The 20722-nt window shown below is 38.4% G+C and overlaps 1 protein-coding gene across 7 annotated transcripts in view; it reads right to left on the bottom strand.

Moving 5' to 3' along the window:
- Nucleotides 1-953: 953 nt before the first annotated feature.
- HMGN3 (high mobility group nucleosomal binding domain 3) overlaps nucleotides 954-20722 on the bottom strand; it is a 29644-nt gene continuing 9875 nt past the window's right edge. The window contains exons 2-7 of one of the 7 annotated variants that reach the window (XM_032275453.1): nucleotides 14677-14727; nucleotides 8388-8417; nucleotides 3311-3361; nucleotides 1994-2107; nucleotides 1774-1873; nucleotides 954-1435 (exon numbers count right to left, since the gene is read on the bottom strand). In XM_032275453.1, coding sequence (XP_032131344.1) covers nucleotides 1422-1435; nucleotides 1774-1873; nucleotides 1994-2107; nucleotides 3311-3361; nucleotides 8388-8417; nucleotides 14677-14727 — 360 coding nt within the window. In that variant the 3' untranslated portion in view covers nucleotides 954-1421. Of the gene's footprint in view, nucleotides 1436-1548; nucleotides 2108-3310; nucleotides 3362-8387; nucleotides 8418-14676; nucleotides 14728-20722 lie in introns of those variants that run through there. The other 6 variants (XM_032275454.1, XR_004268007.1, XM_032275455.1 and 3 more) reach the window with 6 other exon arrangements.

The following is a 20722-nucleotide window of genomic DNA, read 5'->3' as shown; positions in this document are numbered from 1 at the left end:
ATATATGCAGTCAACTAATGACAGACTTGGGACGAGACAAATTTAAGTTCCTTAGCCCCAAAATATGATCTGGAGGAGGAACTTTGTCTTTGTTGATAAGCACAACATAAAAGCATCTACAGCCCAAAGGAACAACAGCTTCTTTTCAGGAGTCCCTGAGCAGCACAGGCACTACTAGCCATCTTAAAAGATCAAAGTCTTCATTTAAGCCAAATGCCCAGAATTCAGCTTTCCTGGGGTGCTCATGCAGTTACCAAACTTCTCAGGTGGCAAACAACAAAAAATTACATGTATAAAATAACTTACCTGTTCCTAGTGCTGCTATGTCCTTTCATAGACATAAAGACACTATTTAAAATTCAAAAGACTCCAGCCTGGATTTTCTCCTTCCAATAAGTCAAATACACTCCACATCCCTATTTCATATCCTAGAAAGGAGCTCTAATAATACCTGTGCCAGCTCCATTCTCAAACTGATAAAAGGCTGAAACATGCTCATGTTGGGTAAAACACTTTCAAAGCTGTTAAGTCCTCAACTGAATGGGAAAGTATTTTGTACAAATGTGACTTAGTATTTATTATTTTGAAAGTGGGAGATTCTCAAAGTAGAGCCCTGGTTTATGGTTTTTTTTTTTTTTTCTAGCTTTGATTTAGCAGAACTATATCCTGTTTATAAGGACTTATAAAATTAATGCTTTATGAAGTTTTATGACACAGTAATCATTGCTGGCCACTTCTGGTATAAAGTGAATTAGATGTAATTCTTCTACATTAGCATTCATAAATGATTTTATTAAAATAGTAGCAATGTTAAAGGCCAGAAAATTAAGAAACAATCTTATTTGACTTATTGGAGATAGCGCTATGGCAAGGTCTATCAAAATTCTTTTTATCTTCTGCAACAGTAAAATGAAACACTCCCAAAATGCAGTAAAGATACTAAGAGTCAGATATTTTGCAGACAAGAAAACCTTTTATTTTAAACCACAAATAGTCAGCAGGTGGCCACAACTATCCATGTTTCATTAAAATCACATAAAACCTAGGTACAAAAGCACCACTGATTATTGCTCTAGAAAAACTGCATGAAAATTTCAAATATGCACAGTAAAAACACTACAGTATGCACAGGACTAAGTTTTAAAGCAAGTGCATGGAATGCTGAATCAATCTTACACACAGCTTCCAATATTAAACTGGTATTTATTTTACTTGAGGATGATGTAAATTTCCAAAAAGCATGACTATGAGAGTGTAAACTGTCCATCCTTATATATTTTTGTATGTCAACTAGTAGAGTCCTAAAAAATTAGCATTTACAAAATACTTGGTAAAAATAGCTTTTAAAAGTTGTCCCAAGAGATACATAAAATCAACCCCAATTTTTCATGACAATTCATTCTCCCTTGTTATCTACAGATTCAGTTTTCTGTGCCTGTGAAAAAGAAAGGAAAAAAATATATAGTTACTACTAAAACTACTACAAGAAAAGGAAATTCCACCCACCAACACACACAGTTTTGAACATTTGTTTTCTTTTTTTTTCCTCCCAGCTTTACTGCAAAACCTATTTCAACTCTGGGTGAAAAAGAGGCAAGGCAGGAACATATCACACAAACAATTGGTTGTGTTTATTGCTTTCTGCTTTTCAAACAACCACAGAAGCCTTACCTGGAAGCTCCCACTCTTCATCATCATAATTAAGGAAAAAAAAGACCACATCACTACTATCTGATTCTAGTCACTGCAAACATGCAGAATTTTCTACTGTACCCTTGACTCTCCCTGTTTCAATCTGCCCCTTTACTGACAGTGTGCTGGGTGGGGTACCTCTGGAGGTTGAGACATTAACAGTTGAGCGAGAGATGTGAATCTGCAATAACATTACAGGCAATAAAAAGAGACATTAAGAACGAGCTATCACCGGCTGAAGGATTGAGAAATTTCTTTAAAGACACTGATTCAATCAGTGGGAGGTATTTATGGAAAGTACCTCTTCAGCTTTAGTTTCACCATTTTCAGATGGTGCAGTACCTTCCTTTCCAGCTTCCTGCTTTTCCTCCTTCTTCCCTTTAGCACCTCTGCTAATCTTTGCTCCAGGTTCTTTCTAACAGAGGATCAAAACACAGGGAAAGAGAATGTTAGAAACAGTGTGATGTTGGCTAAAATCAATCAGCCTCTGTCCAAACACAAAGGTGAAGCACAACCGTCACCACTGTGGTGGCCTTTATGGAGACATGGGAACCCAATTTTGCTGGGTTTCAACTAAGTTACACAGCACAGATATGAATCTCTGTGAAAATGTGGTAACAGGTTGCATAGAAAGTCCACTGTGCTTTCTCTTCTGTGGAAAACACAATCTGTGATTCCTCTCCTAGCTTTGGATTTGTTCAGTGGATCTCCCTCCAGTAAGGGGAGAAGTGGTTCTGCCATGGAGAGAGCAGCAGCAGGACTTGGGGAAAGATGAGGCAGAGATGGGAAGAACCTAGCCAGGGGGTGGCTCTGCTGCTGCTTTCCAAGGAAACCCCTCACATGGCTTGCATGACTAGAAAGCTGGGAAGGTGTCAGGAAATGAAGCCCAGATGAAGAAAAGTTCCTAATTTTAAGACCTAACAACAAAAATAAGTTCTGTTTCTGGAATCACCTATTCACGCCACGACACACATAACTTTTAAACAATTTACATGAGACAATACCAAAGGGCAGAGTGCAGAAAAGCCATTTTGGGTAAGTTCCCTAATAAATCTGTACTTCAGTTTCCTCATCTGCAAAACAGGATATTTGTATGTACTTCCATAAAGCTGATGTGAGGGTCATATGAGTAAAGCAATCAACCATATCTGCCATAGTATAAAGGCCTTATAAATGCTAGTATTACTTACTGGCATTATTTTATTATTATTATTAGACCTCAGACTGGCCTGCGAAATCCAGTTAGATGAAGTCAGAGCCCCTTCCCGAACTCCTCCCACAGTGAGGCAGTACTGCAAGGGCCGAAACTCACCCCACTGCATGCCATGTGAACCGCATGTTCACAAGGCTGCTGCCAAATCCCCTTCAGACGTAAGGCTTCTCAGAGCAACATCTCTGACTTCCTGTGCCTCACTGACCAAATGAAAAGCACACTCCTATTAACACAGAAACTGTGCTTTATTCCTTTTAAGAAGGCCCATAACACTGATAACGGTTTTCTGGTCAGTACATTTTAGCTTGGATCATTAAATATGGCTTTTCCTTAATAATTCTGAGGTAGGGAATTATAATTTATTCATTGTTTAAAAAGCCAAGAGTAGGAAACAGCATTTCTTACCTTAACAGATGTTTTTCTTGGTTTGGGTTCAGGTTTTGGTGGAGCAGGTTTCTGCAAAGATAATATAAATTACACAAATACTAAAAAAGACAACTGTCAGCACCAAAAGAAACACAAAGAAACAAACAAAGACAACTATCCATTTTCACATGGCTTCGGTCATTAAAAAGTATTTCATCCTATTTTCAGCAGCAGGTAACAGCTTATAAAGATCTCTGCACTTCATAACTATTTTCACCCTGAGTTCACAAGGGAACCGCAGGTGAGACCGAAAAGCCGACTCCTTATTCCCCGGTCCAGAAGAGTTCTCCTGGAACAGGTCTAAGCTTCTATCTCCAATGTGTCTGTTCTTCCCTTTATCACAGCACAGCAGCAAGAGGAATGACTCAGGCCCATGGCCAAAGGACTCAATGAATTCAGTTGCACTGGCCTTCCTAACAGTCTAGAAATCATAGCACAATCACTAGCAAAGTCCAACTGGTAATGAAGACTGCTGCCTGTGAAGTATTTCAAAATCACTTTCAAATCCTTCCACTTCTGATGTCGATTTCGAGTTCTGTTGCCAAGCTTCTTCCTACTTTTATTCTCTCCATTGCCAGCTCAAGGTGAGAATCTCTTGCCTGACCAGATGCTGGGCTCATTTGTCTCTAGAGGTTTTTATTGAGAACATAATTATAATGCTAAAATGTCTACTGTTAGCTCCCAAAGTTTAAAAATTTTCACAGACATTATTAGCCAAAGAGTCCCCTAGGAAACTATTTTTCTCCTGCCTCATGTGGTCCAGCAGTCCCCATGAGCAGCACATGCACAGCGTGTGACCATGGTCCCTCCTCCACACAATGCTTCAGTCCTGGCTAGCTTCCAGGGGCCTGAGACCAGGTGGCACATGGGGACACTGGGGAAAGATAACCAGTTCAAACCACGAGTTTTCTGTAGATATTTTAGGGCAAATATTTCTCTCATAGAACTAGAACAAAGTGTACATGTCTCCTGGCAATAGAAGAATGGTTTTAAAATAGAAAACACTGGCCAGGGTCTCCCCCTATGGAGAAAAATACATGTTCCTCCCTAGTGCCTCTAGATAATTCAGGTTTGCACAGAATCTGGCCCTTTTCATCAAGGGCATGAAGTGAAATTATAGATAGTTCCATTCCAGAAGACTGGCTGTTAGAAATGACCTTTCAAATAAAAAAAGAAAATCGAGCTTGAAAAGTAAGAAATGTTTTTATTAATTTTCTTATCACCCTAAATCTGCAGCCCAAATACAGCAGCTTTCATGGCTCTTACATTTTCAGAATTTAAAAAATTTTGTCACCCTAAGCTTTGATATATTGTATTAATATACATGTTTTATCCATTTACAGTAAATAATTTACTTTTATATTATTTTCTGTAGGACAGGCCTTTCCCTCTGACCCAGCATTCAAGTGTTTTGATAGGACCAGGAAATGAGGTTTTGTAGTCTGTAATCCTGCTGGCCTCTGAGGAGGCTCTGTTTCAGTAGCACAAGGAATGATCTCAGTGTAAGGTGCTTATATTGCCAGTTTCTGGTGCTCAGTAAAAGCTTTGTTTGAGATTTTGGTTTTCATTTGACTTACAAGGTCTATTCCTTTACCTGCCTAGAGATTCACAGCAGCACCCCTAGCTCTTAAGTCCTCCTAGTGACTGATATCTGTTCCTAATATCAGGAAGATAGTGGTTTGGCTGTGTCCCCAGTCAAATCTCATCTTGAGTTGTAACTCCTACAATTCCCATGTGTTGTGCAAGGAACCTAGTGGGAAGTGATTGAATTATGGGGGTGGGTCTTACCTGTGCTTTTCTCGTGATAGTGAATGAGTCTCACGAGAATTTAAATTCATCAGATCAAGTTCTCTCTGAACAAGTTCAGATGAACAAATTCATCTGAACAAGTTCTCTCTCTCTCTCTCTGCCTGCCAGCATTCACGTAAGACATAACTTGCTCCTTTTTGCCTTTCTCCATGATTATGAGCCTTCCCCAGCCACATGGAACTGTGAGTCAAATTAAACTTCTTTCTTTTGTAAATTGTCCAGTTTTAGGTATGTCTTTATCAGCAGCATGAAAATGGACTAATACAGTACATTAATACCAGAAGAGCAGGTCACTGCTGAAAGATAACTGAAAATGTGGAAGTGACTTTAGAACTGGGCTGGAACAGTTTGGAGGGCTCAGAAGAAGACAGGAAAATGTGGGAAAGTTTGGAACTCCCTAGAGACTTGTTGAACGGCTTTGACCAAAATGCTTATAATGATACAGACAATGAAATCCAGGCAGAAGTGGTCTCAGATGGAGATGAAGAATTTGTTGGGAAGTAGGGCAAAGGTATGTTTTAGCAAAGAGATTGGCAACATTTTGCCTTTGTTCTACAGATCTGTGGAACTTTGAACTTGAGAGAGATGGTTTAGGGTCTCTGGTGGAAGAAATTTCAAAGCAGGAAAGCATTCAAGATGTGACTTGGGTGCTGTTAAAGGTATTCAGTTTTAATCAGAAAACAGAGCATAAAAGTTTGGAAAATTTGCAGCCTGACAATGAGACAGAAAAGAAAATCCCATTTTCTGAGGAGAAATTCAAGCTGGCTGCAGAAATTTGCATAAGTAATGAGGAGCCAAATGTTAATCACCAAGACAACTGGAAAAATGTCTCCAGGGCATATGAGAGACCTTTGCAGCAGCCCCTCCCATCACAGGCCTAGAAGATTAGAAGGAAAAAATGGTTTCGTGGGACAGACCCACGGTCCCTCTGCTGTGTGCAGTGTAGGGACTTGGTGTCCTGTGTCCCAGCCACTCTACCTGTGACTAAAAGTGGCTATGGTACAGCTCAGGCTATTGTTCAGTGCGTGGAAGCCCCAAGCCTTGGCAGCTTCTGTGTAGTGTTGAGCCTGTAGGAGCACAGAAGTTAAGAACTGAGGTTTGGGAACTTCCACCTAGATTTCAGAAGATGTATGGAATCAGCTGGTTGCCCAGGCAGATGTTGTAGGGGTGGGGCCCACATGGAGAAACTCAGTTAAAGTGGGAAAGAAAAAAATCAATTAATACAGTGTGTGACAGTTTTTACCTGAAACCACCAGCAAACTAACTGACCTTTTCACTTTTAAATAATTGTGTTGATGTCCTGAAGACATTATCATTATCAGAAGAGCAGAAGGGAAATGTGGGGTTGGAGCCCTCACGCAGGGTCCCCACTGGGAAACTGCCTACTGGAGCTGTGAGAATAGGGCCACTGTCCTCCAGGCCCCAGAATGGTAGACCCACTGACAGTTTGCACTATGCACCTGGAAAACCTGCAGCCACTCAATGCCAACCTGTGAAAGCAGCTGGGAGGGAGGCTGTACCCTGCAAAGCCATGGGCTAGAGTTACCCAAGACCATGGAAACCCACCTCTTGTATCAGTGTGACCCAGATGCAAGAGGAAGAGTCAAAGGAGATCATTTTGGAGCTTTAAGAGTTGACTGCCCTGCAGGATTCTGGACTTGCATGGGGCCTGTAGCCCTTCTGTTTTGGCTAATTTCTCCCATTTGGAACAGCTGTATATACCCAGTACCAGTACCCCTACTTTACCTAAGTAACTAACTTGCTTTTGATTTTACAGGCTCATAGGCAGAAGGGACTTACCTTGTCTCGAATGAGACTTGGACTTTTGAGTTAATGCTGAAACGAATTAAGAGTTGGGGGAGTGTTGGGAAGGCATGATTGGTTTTGAAATGTGAGGAAATGAGATTTGGGAGGGGCTGGGGGTGGAATGATAGGCTTTGGCTGTGTCCCCACCCAAATTGTATCTTGAATTTTAACTCCCACAATTCCCCTGTGTTATGGGAAGAACCTGGTGGGAGGTGACTGAATTATGGGGGTGGGTCTTTCCTGCGCTGTTCTCATGATAGTGAATGAGTCCCATGAAATCTGATGGTTTTAAAAATGGGAGTTTCCCTGCACAAGCTCGCTCTCTCTGCCTGCTGCCATCCACGTAAGATGTGACTTGTTCTTCGTCTTCTGCCATGATTGTGAGATTTTCCCAGCCACATGGAACTTTAAGTCCACTTTAAGAAAGAAATTAAATTTCTTTCTTTTGAAAATTGCCCAGTCTTGGGTATCTATTTATCAGCAGTGTGAAAATGAACTAATAAACTTCCTTATGAGACTCGTGAAACACTGGCTCAGCCGAACCAAACAGCTGTACTTCTGAACTTGTGAGTGGTCCTAATATCCATTTTTGTTTTGATTCCCTACATTGTACCAGGCACAGGTTTGGGTTGAGAATAAAATCCATGCTTTCCTGAAGGCCAAAGTAGCATGAAGCTTTTGTAATAATTAGCATGGGGATATATTAATATAGTGTCAGTCAAAATGTCAATGCCTTTCCCTTTACCTTCTCAGTGGGAAGCCTGGGCTGCAGGAACTTTAACCAAAATCCTCCACTAGAGTCCAGCTAATCTATTAGGAGGGCAGCAAAAGAGAATGGCATAAGAGCTAGTAAGGAGCACATACTGGTACGGAAAAGCTATAGGATGTCCACCTCAGAGGCTCAGCCATATCTGCCCATTTCAGCTTGTATCCTAACCCCACAAGAATCTCCTGGCCCACAGAAGGAGACTCCAAATAGCAAAGTAGAATTATCACTGTTACAAAGATTCTTTAGGTCTGAAATGAGGCTACAGTATATGGACTCAGACAACTTTCAGAAGATTCTCATACAAACATTCTAAAGTATGAGTTGTGAACAGAGAATCAGAATTCTGTCCACTTCAGTACATCATAGGTAGAATCTGAAGACTGGAACTTTGCTTAATGTACTACTTTTGTTTCAGAGATCTAGCAATGTCAAATAACATCCTTTTTTATATTCTTTGTAATGGGTCTAGCCACTGTTTTTTTTGACACATTTGATCAAATGAATTGCTTGGCAACACTGGTCAAATTTGCTACACATGAGGACCCTAGGTAGTTTTCAAAACGAAAATAAACTCATGGGAAACCATCTTCATCTTCCTTTTGCTGCTTCACTTTGGACAAAGGGATCATGTACTCACGTGAACTAACACCGAAGTGGTTCTAAGGTACTTACCGCTGACAATCTGGCAGACCGTCTTGTGGGCTACAAAGGGAATGGAAAAATATACATATTTTTTGGTGATTATATAAAGCAAAGTTGATTTTTAAAAATCTATTCTTAATATACCTTACTTTGTTGAATGACTATAATGTATGAGTCCCGTCACCTTCTCCAGGTAAGCACAGTGATATTCCAAGTCTCCTAGGCATCATGATACTAAAGAGGAAGTGTTTCTAAAAAGGGGTAGGTACACTGCTCAAATAAACGGCCACTCCCAACCAAGGGTGTGGTGAGTAAGTAAAGGAAATGAAGATGAATTTAGGCTTTATCCCGAATTAAAACCTCTACTTTTATGACAAAATCAACAGCAAGAACATTGAGGTGCTACTTAAGAGCTAGTCTTCAGTCTGACCCCAGCTCCTTAAAAATGGAACTAAAGCATTTAAGTTAATACAAGAAGAGACTTATGCAATTGGGTAGAAACTAAAATAGCAGGAGTTCCCCATGTTCCCCAGGCTGCTATGTTAGAAACGAAAATGACTACAAATCTTGGCAGTTAACAAGAACGGTTTCTTTTGACCTATAATAAAACAAACACATTTGTCTATATGTTCAAAGATTTAACTAGAATTAAAAGTGTATACATTTTTTCTTTTAACTTCAAAGTTTAGAAAATTTACAGAGAAACTGTGTAGAGATTGATCTTTTGGGGAAAATCTTCTCTTCTTCAAGGATACTACAAGTTAACAGCAAGTGACACCGGAAACTGGCCTAGGCACTTCAGCAATAACACACAAAATTGATATTCTACTTACCATCCGGCCTAACATGGCTCCCCAAAGGCTTTCACATTCTAAAAGCCTTTTAAAAAAAGTGCTTCAGAAATAAATACCCCATATTTTTTATCTGCTTAATTCACTGTTCTATTTCCAGTACAGTAGTGTACTGCCCAACATACAGTACAAACTCAGAATATTTGCCGAATAAATGAATCCAATCCTTTTCCTAATTCTCACTGCCTCATGCAGACTTTGTCTCATTACAATAGCTTAAATGTTTCAAATAATTTTTCCTAAGGGGGATAGTAAAAATGGTCAGTAGGAATCCATGCTGTAATTATGAGGAATCATGGAATTCTTGAAGTGGGGCTAAGGTCAGTCAAGGTCAGCCAGTCAGGCCAAACTGGAAGAAATATTTCTTGCTATCTCCACATCTAAGAACTTTCTTGCTGAAAATAGTCAGAGAAACTAAACTCATCTTTCTTTAAACTACAGAAGGAAATGAAGGGCCACAGCCTTCATGAATACTTTTAACCCTGGGGTCTTGAGGAAAGATCAGAGCTGGACTTAAGACCAGCGGGAAGAATGTGCTGAGAATGGGAGACTGTGCAGGTTAAGTGGTTAGGTGGGATACACTCACTGCACAGAGTAAAAGCACGTACAGCTCAGCGCATAGTCCTGTGAATCAGTACAGGAGAAGCGCCTGTCAGATTCTCCATAGGAACCATAGTGCCTGCTATGGTTATCAAGGGTGCATTCCTGACAGTGCGCCCTTGAGTCCCTGGGCACCAGAATCCAACTTTCACAATACTTTTTACAGGATGGTTAACTGTATTAATTGAGTATACTGAAGAAAAGGCAACATTATCAAGTAAACTGGGCAATAAAAGGGTATCATGTGGTTTTTTTAATGTGCTTTCTGAGCAGAGAGGAGAAAAGAGCACCTGCCAATCACCCAACAGAGCTCAGCTTTGAAGCTTCAGTGTGGCCTCAAGAACTACTCATGTCTCACAAACTACAGCAGGCAGAACAATACCTTCCAAGACGAAAGTGGCATTCTCCATGCTAAAGAGAGGTGAATGAACCTTATCTGACTCCCTCATGACTTGATGTCAACTCATGTGCATCATGTTGGTCTTGCCTCATATTCACTTTATCCGACTCAGGTCTCCATCCCCTCTTGCACAGGACCACTTCCTCTTACATTTCTATGGCTCCAATATGCAACAGGGACCCTCAATAGGTGTTGAGATGAACAGAAGGGGTAAGCACCAGAAACATACAGCAACAGTGAGCTTGTGGGAGGGGAAGAGGTCCTGGAGCCACTACTCAGTTACTCTTTAGTTTGAGGCCTGAAAGGGGGACAAACATGTTAGCCATTACTCAAAACTGCCTCCCTATCTGCCATCTACAAGTCTTCAATAAAATCTCCATGAAATGAGGCAAAATCATGTGAAGAGCTCCCCAACTATGACACTGTTATTCCTCTCCATGTGAACACCTGAACATACTCAATAGACTAAGTGATGTCAGAGAGCTCTTTGAGATTTCCAGAGACATTCCTATCTAAGCACTGCTTTGCAGGGCCTAACAGCTGTTCTGATCCAAAGGACTGAATACCTTTTAAAAATTCAGGTCCAGTACAGGAATTCCAAAATAAAAAGCCTAGGAAATTAATGCCCCCCAAAATTGCCTAACCTATCTAAACCAGCAAGTCCCTAAAAATCCTGTCTTCTATTATAAAATCATTTTGTGACTTTCTACCTAAAATGTACCACCTCTTCTTTCTATGCCATTGAAAAAAGACCTTTCTTACATTTTCTTTTCCAGTAGCCACCATTTTTCTCTTTCACTGCAGACAGGGGAGGCTGAGACAAACCTTTCACTCAGCAGTACTGATTATGCATGCAAGGAAGGACGCCTTCCTGGAAAGTTCCATCAGCTTTCACAGCCTTAAAAATCTATAAACTATTAGACTATATTTATTGGATATGAAATAGATTAGACTATTTTTTTCCTTTTTAAAACACTAACATCCGAAGTATTCGTTTGAGACTCAGATTGCTGGGTGGAACTACTAAAGAAAAAAAAAAAGATACTAAGAATTTCTCTTGATTTTTTTAAAATTGTGAATCCTCGGGAAAAGTGGTCCAGAGACTACTTATTAGCACTTCTTTGACATTCCCTATTACCCTTCCTTGCTGTTTCTTCATTGCCAATATCCAATTATTTTACTAGCTCTGAGAGGGAGGGAAGAAGGGCTTTTAGAATGAAAAGCCATCTTTGATAAATATGACAAACAGATATGACAAATGTGATGGTTTGTCACTATGGTATTCAGGTGATGGTCACAATGGAATTATTCCATCAGCATTTATTAACTGATCATCTTTTAGGTTGGAGAAAATTCTGGTGAAGCCTATTCTGAAAGACATGAAATCTACTTTAATGTCCTGGTTGCAGAAGCAACGCAGAAGTCTAATCTCCCAATGACAAATTAGACAGTGATAGCTAGATTCAATGGAATCACTGGGCTTTGTTGAATTGGAAATATGGGAGTATTTTTATTTTTGAGATTTTTTTACTCCTGAGCCTGACCATGTATCTCCAAGCAAAACCCAAAAGTCAAGTTGTTTTTAATTCTAAAATAAAAAAAAAAAAAAAAAAAAAAAAAACCCTAAAAAGAAATTGTCTTCTTTTCAAAACTGGGAAGTAGGAAAGTTTGTACCTCAGATCCTTGGCTGTGAATAGACAAGACAGAAAAATGGATACTGGATGACCAGATTTTTAGCACTGTCACAAAAGGGCCATAGGGATAGAGGATTTTTGAGCAGGAGATTCAGATCTGTTTCCTGGTTCTGCTATCGACAAGTTTTAACACCCAGGGAAAATCATGTTTGTCTAGGAACTTTGCTCTAGTTAAAATAGGGATAACATCTGCTAATATGTTCTCAAAAATAGCACTTCTCTAACATTAACTATTTCCCTTCCTTGCTTTGTTTTTCGTCATAGCTAATATTCAATCATTTTATTTACTCTCTCTTCCACTAATAGGTAGCTCCATGAAAGCAGGAATTTTTGCTTCTTTTGTTCAATGTGGGATCTGCAGAGCCTAGAACAGTGCTTGGTACATTATAAGTGCTCACACATTTTTGCTAAGGAATCATCTGCCTTCCTTTCACAGTATATAGACCGGACAAAATAATGGATGTAAAAGGGTTTGTAACGGTTGACCATAATGACTATATTATTTTGGTTATTTTCCATCCAACTCCCCTGAAATACTAACCTTTGTACAATGCATTCTAATATAATAGCGGAAGAGGATTTTCAAATAGAATCCCCCTTAGTAGCTGTTATCCATTCACTATCGTTAAGATAGTGCCATACTCAATGACATAGCTGGGAAATTAGCGGGAAAGAAAAAAAAAAAATCAACTAATGCACTGACAGTTTTTACATGAAACCACCAGCAAACTAACTGACCTTTTCATTTTTTAAATAACTGTTAAATGACAGGTAGTCTTTCCTAGAAAATACTTTTAGTAACAACAACAACATTTTGTAAAATATGTAGAAAATAAAATAAAATATAAAAATAACAAATAAAAACATAACAAAAAAATTAGCTGGGTATGGTAGCATGCACCTAGAGTCCCAGCTACTTACTCGGAGGCTGAGGTAGGAGAATCACTTGAGCCAAGGAGATGGAGGCTGAAGTGATTTATGATCTCGCCACCTCACCCACTCCATCCTGGATGACAGAGTGAGATGCTGTCTCAAAAAAAATAAAATAAAATAATATGTGTAAGACAGCTGTACAAGCAAAACCACACACATATCATTTATATATATTCTCACCAGCTTCATTTGCTTTTAGTATAGTAGAATTGGAAAGACTATCAAAGCTTACTGTGTGCCATGGTGTTCCTAGTTTTCCTGACTGATAAATCAATTTAAATGCCAGTCCCTAAAGAAAAACCCAGATGCTTTTGTTTTAGTGTCCAAATCTTAAAAACAATAAGGTTAGTTACACTTAGCCAACTGTTCTAAAAATCATGGCTGGGCGTGTTGGCTCACGCCTGTAATTCCAGCACTTTGGGAGGTCGAGGTGGATGGATCACAAGGTCAGGAGATTGAGATCATCCTGGTTAACATGGTGAAACCCAGTCTCTACTAAAAATACAAAAAATTAGCCGGACATGGTGGACATACTTGTAGTCCCAGCTATTCACAAGGCTGCAACAGGACAATCACTTGAACCCAGGAGGCAGAGGTTGCAATGAGCCAAGATTGTGCCACTGCACTCTAGCCTGGGCGACAGAGCAAGACGCCATCTCAAAAAAAAAAAAAAAAAAAAATCACATTTTGCCATTTTCCGAGAAAATTCAACCATTTGTCACTTTTTGGTTGGTTCTTATCATTTTTTGGTTGGTTCTCACATTTGTATGGTGACTCTGCTTTGGATAAAAGAAAAAATCATGATTATTCCAAACTCTGTCAAACCATGAATGCTAAGTACATAGATGGCAGAGAAAAACTGTTTTGTTTGTTTTGCTTTTAGGTTATTTCTTTATGGATTCTGTTTAAGATTTTCCACTTGGCAGAATGAATTTCCTTGCACAAATCTTGTATAGGGGTTTTGGTATTATGATAAACTCCTCTGAATTATTAACCACAATATGAATCACCCGATCAAAGAATCCGTAACTAAATATTGTTTTTGTCTCACTCATGACCCTTTTTAGTTGGTAAGTTCAAGGGTAACAGCTGCAGTTTTCCACCTACTCTAAAGCTCTGTGAAAAGACAATGGCTGTCTTCAAAATTACATCTCATTTCCTACTGTTTAGCCAATCTTTTTTTAGAGGTTCATAATAATAAATGTGGAGGGTCAAATTCCAGAAACTCTTCCATGTTTCTAGACTTTTGGAGGTTTCCGAATTTTAATACAAAACATCATTGAGTCATTGCCTAATTAGTTATCCCAATATCCTTACTGCTCCCAATTTTTAAAAAAAAGCTTTAATATTTTGACATATTGTGTATCCTTCTACAGTTTTTGACTTTAAAGATGATCCTTCTCAGGCAAAATATTCAGCACCTAAAAAGTGATTTATAATCCACTCATTGGAGCACAGAATTTACGATATCAAGTCTTTCGTTTTCTTGGTGTGAAAGGCAGACTTTGTTGTCCTTGATGAATTTGCCTATTATCTTACTCTTTGCCCAGAAGGAATTCTCAGTATCTGCTTTACCAGAAAGTAGGGCCGACAAGTAGAAACATAAACAACACAGTAAGTGGAAAAATGCCTCATCAATATACTCAACTGAAACATACCTAGGCCAAGAGAGACTACATACAGACACTTATCTCTGTTTTATGTAGTCTTAACAACCATGTTCATTCATATTCAACCTTGTTCATAAGACTGTCTGCATTTCATTCAGATGCAGATAATCTTAACAATATTAAACATTTCAATGTAAATAATTAGATATAAAATGTTAAAGATATACTTACCTCCTGTTTAGTTACTTTGGATCCATCTTTGCCCTCCGCATTCTCTGGAGACTAGAAAGACAATATTTCAGTGAATTGTATTTAAATTGGAAAACACACATTAGAAAAATGTTTTTAAAAAGCTATTTCATTCCCAGAACCAAATAAGCCAACAGATTTTTTTTGCAGAGAAAAAATAAGTTATAACAGGGTATGTCTTTTACACGCTTATGTGCAAGCATGCACACACAGTAGATAGCTGCATAACTGCTCTACTTTTAAAACAGAAATGGTGAAAGAAGGATGCCATCCCTTGTTCTCAATGTGCATGCACCCTAAGTGACTTTCATTTAACTTTGATGATTCCAGTTAAAGAACAGTGGCCAGCAGTCAGTGGCAGGAATGCCTGGGAGCCACCCTCTTGTTCCAATTGCTTTTCTAGTTACTCCATTCCTTTAAGATCAGGGCAGGCTGCTGGTAAAGTCCAGGCCAAACACGAAAGCACATTTTCATCCCATCCTTGCCTAGCCTTGATTTCTAGCCCATTTCTTGATATGACCTGACAAATTTATCATAGATTACTATTTTTCCATTATCAACTCCAGCATCTCTACTAAACTCCCAGCCTTGGCATGACAGCCAGGCTACATGCCACCCCCGATTTATTTCCAGGTTTTGATTCATCCCTTGGGGCAGCACCTGCCCCCCTTGTGACAGCTGAAGCCTGGCTCCTTTACAGGATGTGTATGCTATGGGGAAAATATACTTTATATTTTCTTTATATTTTAAAGTAAAATATACTTTGGATTTATTGGATACTCCACATGTCCCAGTATTTTTTATTGGCTACGAGTTAATAAATAATATTTAAACAAACTAATTAGAAAACTAGACTATCTAACATATTTTAAAACTGTTTTATGGTTGGAAAGTGAATACTCAGTCTCTACGGCACAAATAGGCTGCTGATCTGAATAGAAACCTCATTAGAAAAAAATACAAATAGCAAACTGACATTTGACATGATGTTTGGCTCAGCAAAATAAAACAGCTATGTGGTAATGCCTCATCTGATAAAAGGAGAACAAAATTCAAGAGATCATAAAACCCAGTGCTTGAGGCTGGTGGCACTGGAAATATAATAATTTCAAAGAACAACTTGGCAATATGAAAAAGACACAGAGGACTAATATGACCTAGTAATTTCAATTTTGGAACCTGGACTCAAAAAAAGAAACTCTTTGTAAATAATGGGTTTTATTTGTACTATTTTTAACATGGAATAAGTGGAAGCAACTCATGTATCAGTGAATAATAGAGAAATGTTTAAATAAGCTATTATTTACATATTTATGTAAATATGAATGAACAGAATTAAAAAGTTAGGCAATCTGAATACATAAAAAGTCCACATAAAAGAATGCTAAACTTAAAAACTTAGGTCATAAAAAAGTATGCAAAACAAAAGTCCTAAGTATATATATAAGTCTTTAGGAAAGAAAAAAGCTTTTCTTCAAGGCAAAGGATCCAGTGACCTTTGTCTATTCCCTGGGGCTGCCTATTACCCGTAGCCTATCATATGTCCTCTTTCCAGAACCTCCCATGTCATGGATTTCTCTCATTTCCAAATCAACCATCTCCTCTCCTCCATGGAAACTTCTCTATCATGAAGAAATAGCTTTCTCTTTTTTGTTCCCTACTCTCTTGCACAGGAATATTTGGTTCATAGATCTTGTGTCAGTCAGTTGTGGTAGAGATGGTAAAATCTTAGTCTGAGTATATGAATATAATTCCTAGGTGGGCCACTGGGTTTTGCACACTTCCATGGCTACAAACTCAACCCTTCTGGCCACACAACAGACCCTTGGTTGTCTAGGAGAGCTGGGCTTTCATTCAGACCTGTCAGGTCACTCAGCAGATTTCAGTCTAGGGTACTCTCTACCTATAACTGATAGGCAGTTAAAGCAGCAGCACATAGCTATTATAAGAAAAACTGATGTTAATGAGATTATTTCCATATTTTTCTATGCAGTGGGTTAGTGACAGGCAATATGATAGAGTTCAATCTCTAAACATTGACCTAATAATGTTTATATGGGATGCAAATTATTCAAAAAGAGAAACTTGTAAAGGCACTGCATAAAAAAAGCAGGTACACTAAAAATGTGAATGCCTTCAGATGAATGAACATAAGGCTCTGGATGTCAAGGGCTAGCAAAGCTGGTTTCTGTGGCAATGTCCCCACAACGGCTTTCTGTTAACAAGCATTTAATACATCTACAGTCAGGAACAACCAATCTTTATCGCCGATCAGTGTGATACAATGGTATGAATGCAGGATGTGAGCTCAAGACATCTGGCTTGAATCTCGGCTCTCTACCTAGAAGCTGTATGATCTGGGACAATGATTTGATCACAGTGGCTCAGTCTCCTCATCCATGAATGATAGATTATGATGACAGCTAACTCAAAGGGTCAAGCTTATGATCAAGTGAGATACTGCAGAAAACATTTCATAAACTGTAAATTGATATACCAAGGTTATGCAATAAAAAAGATCTTAAGATGACTTTTGAATTATACAGTATGAAACTATATTCAGCAGAGCCTTAAAGTTAAGCACATTTTCTTACATCCAGATTCCCAGAAAACTGGTTTTCTGTTTTTGCTGCACAGAGTAACAGGCAGACTATTTTGGAAAGACCTACAGTTATAAGCTGTCTTATCACATAACCCTCTCCATCAATTAACTCTAAGCCACAGGCGGGGGGCAGGAAGGAAGACAGCATGGTTTTAAGGGATTAACACAGAAACCCAAAACTTTTTGCGCCAAGGGATTGTGAGGAATAAAAACAAAGAAAAGGGGGAAACAAAGGGTTGGGAGTGTATACAGGGGAATCTCAGATGTACTTCAACTGTCTACTGTCTAGCAGGTGGATATGAACTTCCCAGCAGGCAGATATGAAAGATGAGGAGCGTTAGATGGGATGCAGGGACTGCCAAGGCAAAGGGGGCTCTTGCCCCACTCTCTAGGACACAGCAGGCTTCTACTAATCCGGTTTGAACAAAGAATAGTCAAAAGGTCCCAAACCATGGTTAAATAAAAAGATCTAATGCACATATCCAAGGTTCCTTCAGTTCCCAAGTGGCCAGCATACTGAGTTGAGAGCCAGCAAGGAGGTGGGGGATACACAGCAGGGTGGCCAGATGGAGGCCACAGCAGGGATTCTGGGCACCAGTGAGAGCTGATCTAAGGGCAAGTCCGCAGGCAGGTAGATCACTGAACACCTGACAACTAGGTCAGGACAGATAATCATCCAGGAGAACCTGAATGTTGGCACAGAATGATTATTCTAAGTGAATGAGGCTGATCCAGAGTAATCTCAAAAGGGCGGTACTTTGGGCAGCTACATACTGTGTGAATGGAGCTGAATAGCTGTCACCCTCCAGAGGATAAGTTGAAAACATAGAAACCAATCATCATATATAAACCAGAGCTTTGGGTGCTGTCTCTGGAATGTTGGTAGAATGCTCACCTTGAATCAAATGGGTACTAGAGCAAAGGAGATTGATAGACTCTGGCAGAATTTGTATCCATTTCAGATGGAGGCTTATACAATTTGTTCTAGGCCCTAAGAGGTCTAAAGAATAATTGTCATAGTAGAGTCTAGTGTCTTCAACTAAATGGGAGAGCTTTCTCCCTCAGCTGAAATATTGGGGTATCCTTGATAGCTGATGTGTCAAGACGTTATCAGGACAACTTTTTCCTTCACTATTAGAAGCTAGACTTACAGGTTTGCAGGACCTATAAGTGGTATGGAATGTGAACCCACATCGGGGTCAAAACAGGAAGAGTCTTTTCTCATCACACCCAGTGTTAAGGCTGACATGGGCAAGATCCCTTAACCTGTTCTAGGCAAGAGATGTTTTAACTTTTTGTTGTTAGATCCTCATGCCTTTTAAGGAAGCTGCAAACTTGAGGATACTGCAGTAGCTCTTCTCCCCCTGTACCAGCCCTAGGCTTTGATTCCTATCCCCTCTGGCACATCCCAAAAAGGAAAACAATGAGGAGTTGGGTGGGAAGGAATGCTTGCTCAATCAGATTTTAAGACTTAAAAATAATAAACAATATAGGTAACTAACACTTATACAATAATATGACACTTAAAAGAGACACCAAAAACTCAAGGATATAGAAAGCATGAAAATAAAAGGATGGCGAAAAAATATATACTTAGCTAAACTTAATTAAAAAGTAGAAACCATCTAAATATGTGTCATCAGGAGGATATGTACACAGTGGTATATAATAAAATAATAAGTAGCAATGAACACAAATGAACTGTGAGTATGCACATCCAACATAGGATGAATCTCACAAACGTAATGATGTTAGGTATAAAAGGCAAGTCATACCATGATTCTACATAAAGTTTAAAAATGCAAATATGTGGAAAACCTATAAAGAAGAGCATAACAGATGATAACTACAAAATCCTGACAGAGGTAACCCTTTGCTGAGGAAAGGGAGGGTAATTTGGGAAAGACAAAGTCAATGGTAAGAGTTACATTTCTTAAGCTAGATGGTGGTTTATTTTATTATTATGTAAATCATGTATATGTAGATACTATCTTCTGTCTGTATGTTTTCTATTAAAATGTCTTTAATTCATAGAAAACAGAGGCTTTGGAAAAAAAAGCAGGCTCATTGAAATAAAAAAAACTCAAAACACAGATAAACTCACAGTAGGAATTGCCACAGACTGCTGAGGAATTAACCCATAATGCAACAAAGAACAACAAAAGGATGAACAAGAGAGGTTAGGAGATGCAGTTAGCTGAGAAGCTCCACAACTATTTAATAGACATTTCAGAAGCAGAGAAAGAGGTGCCAATAGGAAAGTAAAGATATAATGACTGAGTATTTTCCCAAAGTAAAGTCTTGACTCTCCACATTGAACACACACACCAAGGAACAAGCAGAAAACAAAACAAAACAAAACAAACAAAATAATACAATAAGGCATATTGCAATAAAATTACAAAACATCAAGGAAAATGAGAAAAATCCTTAAAGTTATCAGAGTTAAGGTAGATTACCTGTAAAGAATTACTTCTCCAGTAACAAATACAAATGTATGAAAATACAGAGTACTATTCAAGGAATTGAGGAAAACTGTCAACGTAGAATTCTATACCTAGTTATCATTCAAGACTGATGGCAAAATAAAGCCATTTCAGAATACAAATATAAAGTGAGTTCACTTCCAAAAAAGCCTTTCTTTCAACAAGAATCTATTACTAAAGGATCAAATTTAGCAATAAGAAAAATGAATCTAGAAGGAAGGAAAAGTATATAAGAAAAAAATGTTAAAAATATACTAATAAATCTAATTACTAACTGTAAATAACATTACCTATTGTGTGTGTTTTTAAGTTTCAATAGTAATTCTAGTGAAGTTCTGTCCTACAGAAATATAACATATAATTTTAGATTTTCTAATTGCCACTTTAAAAAAGCATAAAAACAGATGAAATTTATTTTAATATTTTATTTAACTGAATATATCTAAAACTTTATTATTTCACCTGGTAACTAATGCCAAAAAAATGATTAATGAGATATTTCACAGACTTTTTTTATACTAAATCTTTAAAATCCGGTGTTCATTTTATACTTAGAGCACATTTTTACTCAAATGCTAGATTTTATCAGGAACATCTAAATATGTATTTAAAATTCATAAACTTTACAGTAGTTTCACCCAGGTTGTTCCAAACATTTACAATTTTCCAAAAGCAGATTCTAATATCAGTTTTTAAATGAAATTAAAAATTCAGCTCCTCATTCTTCTTAAGTGCTTAATAAACTCATGCAGCTAATGGCTACCATACTGCACAGCACAGCTTTAGACAATAACCATGAAAGATAGAAGTGGGGTCAGTAGATAAGACGTTAAAGGATACTATGGTCCTGGTTTTGTTCTGGAGGATGATACAGATAGAGAGCAATTTTAGACTTTGTTAAAATAAATTTAAAGTTATTTAAAAAAATTTTAAAACAAAA

The sequence above is a fragment of the Sapajus apella genome, unplaced genomic scaffold (assembly GCF_009761245.1).
Source record: "Sapajus apella isolate SASKATOON/1434 unplaced genomic scaffold, GSC_monkey_1.0 scaffold6, whole genome shotgun sequence".
NCBI lineage: Eukaryota > Metazoa > Chordata > Mammalia > Primates > Cebidae > Sapajus > Sapajus apella.
This window is presented reverse-complemented; position numbering and strand designations above follow the sequence as displayed.